We start from the raw sequence: 5,639 nt of genomic DNA, 5'->3' as shown, positions 1-5,639 counted from the left end.
GCAGAGACCACGGCCGTGTCGCCAGGCCTCACTCGTTGCTCTGCTTCCAGCGCGAGTGCATCTCCATCCACGTGGGGCAGGCGGGCGTCCAGATCGGCAACGCCTGCTGGGAGCTGTACTGCCTGGAGCATGGCATTCAGCCCGACGGCCAGATGCCCAGCGACAAGACCATCGGCGGCGGGGATGACTCCTTCAACACGTTCTTCAGCGAGACCGGGGCCGGCAAGCACGTGCCCAGGGCCGTGTTCGTGGACCTGGAGCCCACCGTGGTCGGTAGGTACCCTCCCACTTGGCAAGGGAAGCCCAGAACCTTCGCCGGGTGCCTCCCGGTCAGAAGCCCGAGGTAGTTTCCGAGGAGAGGGGCCACCCAGGAGATAACAGACAGGCACCCCGGAGCCCGGGGGAGACCCAGGCCACAGGGGGTGCCCGGGGCAGTCAGGCTGGCATCCGTCCAGAGTGGCAGGACCGTCCCAGTGATGCCTGGGGTGGAGCGGCGGGTGTGGGCGAGAGGTGCCCACAGAGCCGCCAGGGCACTCCCGTCCTTTGGGAACCCACCACGCTGAGACTTCTTCTGGGTTGATGGGCCCCCGGAGCCGAAAATGGCAGGTGGGGCGTATCTGTCTTGGAGACTCTCCCGGGAGACCTGACCGCAGGCCGGGGAGGAACGGTGCGGGCCTGCAGACGGGCGGGTCCCGGAGCCGGCCACGGGGGCGGGACCGGCGTCCTCCAAGCCCGGCCGCTGTCCCCCCGCAGACGAGGTGCGCACGGGGACCTACAGGCAGCTCTTCCACCCGGAGCAGCTGATCACCGGGAAGGAAGACGCGGCCAACAACTATGCCCGTGGCCACTACACCATCGGCAAGGAGATCGTCGACCTGGTCCTGGACCGCATCCGCAAACTGGTGCGGGGGCCCGGGGGCTCCCGGCAGGGAGGGCAGGCCTGGCTCTCGGCGGCGCGTGCGGCCCGGCTCACGCCTCTCCCTCCCGCAGGCGGACCTGTGCACGGGGCTGCAGGGCTTCCTCATCTTCCACAGCTTCGGGGGCGGCACCGGCTCGGGCTTCGCGTCGCTGCTCATGGAGCGGCTCTCGGTGGACTACGGCAAGAAGTCCAAGCTGGAGTTCGCCATCTACCCGGCGCCCCAGGTCTCCACGGCCGTGGTGGAGCCCTACAACTCCATCCTGACCACGCACACGACCCTGGAGCACTCGGACTGCGCCTTCATGGTGGACAACGAGGCCATCTACGACATCTGCCGGCGCAACCTGGACATCGAGCGGCCCACGTACACCAACCTCAACCGGCTCATCGGGCAGATCGTGTCCTCCATCACGGCCTCCCTGCGCTTCGACGGCGCCCTCAACGTGGACCTGACCGAGTTCCAGACCAACCTGGTGCCCTACCCCCGCATCCACTTCCCCCTGGCCACGTACGCCCCGGTCATCTCGGCCGAGAAGGCCTACCACGAGCAGCTGTCCGTGGCCGAGATCACCAACGCCTGCTTCGAGCCGGCCAACCAGATGGTCAAGTGTGACCCTCGCCACGGCAAGTACATGGCCTGCTGCATGCTGTACCGGGGGGACGTGGTCCCCAAAGACGTCAACGCGGCCATCGCCACCATCAAGACCAAGCGCACCATCCAGTTTGTGGACTGGTGCCCGACCGGGTTCAAGGTAGGCTGGGCGGGGGCGTGTGCGCAGCTTTCTGCCCGGGGCCGGCCCCGGGGCGGGGTGCTGACCCGCGCGGAGGGTCCCCTGTTCCAGGGCAGCTGGGCTGTAGGGACAGCAAGGTTAGTAATCAGTGTGCTGGACGCCTCGATCCCGACCCATACTTGATGTACCTTTACTTCTCACAACCAATCCATAATGCTCATGGGCTAACGTTACTAACATCTTACACTTCAGAGACAGAGGCTGAGACAGCTTTTAGAACCTAACGGCCTCAGGGGCAGCGACAGGAGGAGGGAGCTTTCAGAGACCCTGACCGCAGGCCTGCCTGTCCTCACTTTCCCCCGCTGCTTGCCCAAGAACCTGGTCAGAGTCTGGGGGATCATCTGTGATAGAAACAATGGGTTTCGATTCCGCATTACTTCAGTGACGAGCTGTCACTGAATCTTAGCCAGCGTTTGTTTCTGTACAGAGGATCTTCCATTCACTGTGCAGTATTTTCTGTGGGGCCAAGGGTGGCTCACTGCTGTTTCTCCAAGCCAGACTTGGAGTGCCGCCTCCCATACAAAACCACACTAATTCAGTGGCTCTTCCAACTGTGCTTAGTGTCACAGTGAAACGTCTGCGCAGAGAAGAGCATCCTGAATTTGAAGCCAAGTCCCAGAATGTCCCACTTTAGACCCCTGATCACCAGGCTAAGTGCCTGGCCACGCCTGGGCTTGTTAACCCTGCGCCCTCTTCCTCGTTGAGTCCTTTTTCCCAAGCGATCTGCGTTAGCTAAAGTGCTGGATCCCGCGTCTCAGCCCTCAGGGGTCCCTTCAGTGTCTGGGAGTTGCCATCTCCAGGGCCTTTGTAGATTGAAAACGAGGACAAGTAGCAGCGATGTGTGGGTCTTCGTTTTCCCATTTTAAATGTCAGAGCTTGCCTCTGACCACACCCACGTTGTTGCACCCACCTGGCCTCTGTGAGCCCCACTTCAAGACACCTTGACGCGGACCATCTGAGGGTGTACAACTCACACATGTAAAGTGACTCTCAGGGATAAAGTGTATGTGACGGGTTTCACCAATCTGGAAATATCCACAAAGTTACACCTTCCATAGATGTTTGCAGGCCTCTGAGGTTAGGTTATAGGTTGGGGTTGAAAGCTTTTTTTTTTGCCATGTCACCCAGCAGGGGGATCTTAGTCCCTGGGCCAGATATCAGCCCTTGGCTCCCTGCAGTAAACCGCAGCATCTGGACCACCAGGGAGGTCTTTTCTTCTTCCATTCTTCTTGGTTTGAGGAAGTTTCCTTTCAGTGCCCTTACTTTGACCTTTAGAAGGCAAGGCTGCCACCCAAGGCATTCTCAGCTGGGCAGCACTCTGTGGGGTGCCTGGCACTGTGCCCAGGCTTCCCGTCCTGGCTGAGTCTGAGCCAGAGGAGAGGCCAGTCTGGGGAGGTACAGGAGGTCACACTGCTGTCCCCACGAAAGAAAGTTCACCCCTGACGGTGTTGAATCCTCACTTGTCAGTCTGAGTGTGACTTCATATGTTAACAACCGTTTGCTCAGGGGTGCACCATTTTCGTGGAATCTTTTTCCATGTTTGTATTAGGTTTTCTCATTATAAAAGTGTGTATGTGGCAAGATGTTTTAGTCATGCAGAAGACTGAAAAGCAAGTGAAAGTGTAGGGTATTAAACTGTGGCAGATACTCCCGAAAAATACAGTACCCGTTCGTACAGGGCATCATGTAAAGTGGGTCCATGGCCCCCATTTTTAAAAACAAGCTTCCATTTCCGAGGCCACACTCCCCACTTGACCATGTTGTCCTTCTCCGGCAGGTGGGCATCAACTACCAGCCCCCCACGGTGGTCCCGGGGGGAGACCTGGCCAAGGTGCAGCGGGCCGTGTGCATGCTGAGCAACACCACGGCCATCGCCGAGGCCTGGGCCCGCCTGGACCACAAGTTCGACCTCATGTACGCCAAGCGCGCCTTCGTGCACTGGTATGTGGGGGAGGGCATGGAGGAGGGCGAGTTCTCGGAGGCCCGGGAAGACCTGGCGGCGCTGGAGAAGGATTACGAGGAGGTGGGCGTGGACTCGGTGGAGGCGGAGGCCGAGGAAGGGGAGGAGTACTGAAGGGGCGCGGCCGCAGCCCCGCACCCGATCCCCCGACGGCCGTCACAGACGTGCTTCCCTATTAAAGTTTCTCAGTTAAACCTGTGTCTGGGACAAGCTCATCTGTCTGCAGGAGTGTGGAGGAATCCCTGCTGGTTTTTCAGTTGAATTTGCCATTTCCCAGGTTTCTGTGTTGGGACAGGCGGCCTAAGGCATAAGGGCGTAGAGGTGGACTGTGGAAACCCGGGTCTGGACCTGTGGGTGACGTGGCCGCTCAGGACCCCGGGAGGCAGGGTCTTACCCGCTTCTCTGGTGTGCGTGACCATGGAGGGTTAGCAGCCGTCGCTCACCGCGCTCCTGTGCTCACAGCACTGCTGCCCTTGGTGCCGAGGAGGGCCTCGGTGACAGTGCGAGAGGCCCGCAAGATGCGCGCTCCTTGCTGGCTCCAAAGAGGCCCAGGAGGCGGGTGGCGAAGACGGCACCCAGAGCCACGTCTAAACGCTTGTGCCTGAACTCGGCTGACAGAACACGCCTGGAGTGGACTCTTGGGTTTCAGCGGTTTATTAGCCACAGGGACAGAGAGCCGCCTGCCCGGGGGGCGCTCAGGTGCCGCTCCTCGGGGGGCTCCTCCCTGGCCCGCCCCCCTTGGGCAGCCTGGAGGCGCTGGGCTGGCGGGGCATCCTCTGGCCTGGTCCGTCCCGGCCGCCGCGTTCTGCCAGCGCTGGGCCTCCGCCCAGGGCACCACCGCCTTTGTTTCTCCCTGAGGGACGCAGAGCACAGGCGTCAGCAGCCAGGCAGAGGCCCGGGGGCAGCGCAGGCAAGCTCGGTGCGTTGGCCCTGCGACCGGCTCCCAGCAGCCCGCTGATGCGGGAAGCACGTCAGGCCAGCTTCTGGACCTGGTCCTGGAAGTGCTTCCTCTCGGTGGGCTCCCTCTCCCCTCTGTGTTCCACAGACATCCAGGACCACGGGCCCCGAGACTGGACTCCCCTGAGGCTCCACAGGGCAGCCACGCTCAGCTGCAGAGCGCAGCTCCAACCACTTCCCCCTGGCCATCGGCTGGCAAGGTCTGCAGCTGTGGCTGGGCTGCGCTGGTTCTGGCAGTGGCATCAGCTTACAGGACCCGGGGGAGCCGGCATGCCTGGCCCGGCCCGCCCTGCTGACGCACCTCAGCCCGGGTTCTCCCCTGGCCGCGGCTGCCTGCCCCCTGTGGGAACCCAGGCTCCACGCTGGTTCCTAGCCCCGCAGCCTGCAGTGGGGAGCGGGGGCCTGCGCCATGGACGGCACCAGATCTGATCCTGACACCGGCACGCCTGCAGAGACAGGGCCGCCCTTCCCGGAGTCTCTGGAAGTTCTCCATCAAACAACAGTAGGTCTGAGCCACCTGGCACAGGGCTGGGGGGCGTTTGCAGTGGCCCCAGCTTGGAAGCCTGATAGCTGGTCTCCCCATGTGAACTCAATTCGAATAAGGTGTAGGCACGGTCACCCAGCGCTGAGCGGAAGCAGACTGGAGCACGTGGTGGGGTGACGCGGGGCCAGCTCTGCCCAGGGGCCACCAAAATGAGCCAAGAGGGCTGTTCCCGCCCTTCTTCCCAGTACAGACGCCAGCCTTCTGGTCCTGTTTGTGCATGGCCCCCACCCCACAGGGTCACCCAGTTGGAGAAGCCACGCTTCCCCACCTGGCCTGGGCCAGGCCGAGTCAGGTCTGGGAGCCTGTGGCTTCACCCTGGGGCCTGAGCGCCGCTGAAGGGGGTGCAGGGGCAGCTCCCAGAGCAACAGGTGGGCCGCCACGCGGGCCTCATTCTGCAGCTCTGCTTCCGGGGCCTGCAGACGTGCGCTTCCTGACCCCCACCGAGGAGGACCAGGGCCCCGGATACTC

The 5,639-nt window shown here is 62.3% G+C and overlaps 1 protein-coding gene across 1 annotated transcript; it reads left to right on the top strand.

Moving 5' to 3' along the window:
* Positions 1-20: 20 nt before the first annotated feature.
* On the top strand, positions 21-4,306 carry TUBA3E (tubulin, alpha 3e; the record flags this gene model as incomplete). Its single annotated transcript, XM_010846624.1, has 4 exons — positions 21-273; positions 754-902; positions 991-1,671; positions 3,488-4,306. Coding segments are annotated over 4 exons (1,380 nt in total), but the record flags the coding sequence as incomplete, so codon positions are not given.
* Positions 4,307-5,639: the final 1,333 nt, after the last annotated feature.

Source organism: Bison bison, unplaced genomic scaffold (genome assembly GCF_000754665.1).
Source record: "Bison bison bison isolate TAMUID 2011002044 unplaced genomic scaffold, Bison_UMD1.0 scf7180017849146, whole genome shotgun sequence".
NCBI lineage: Eukaryota > Metazoa > Chordata > Mammalia > Artiodactyla > Bovidae > Bison > Bison bison.
The sequence above is the reverse complement of the archived record's forward strand: the minus strand, read 5'-3'. Positions and strand labels throughout refer to the sequence as shown.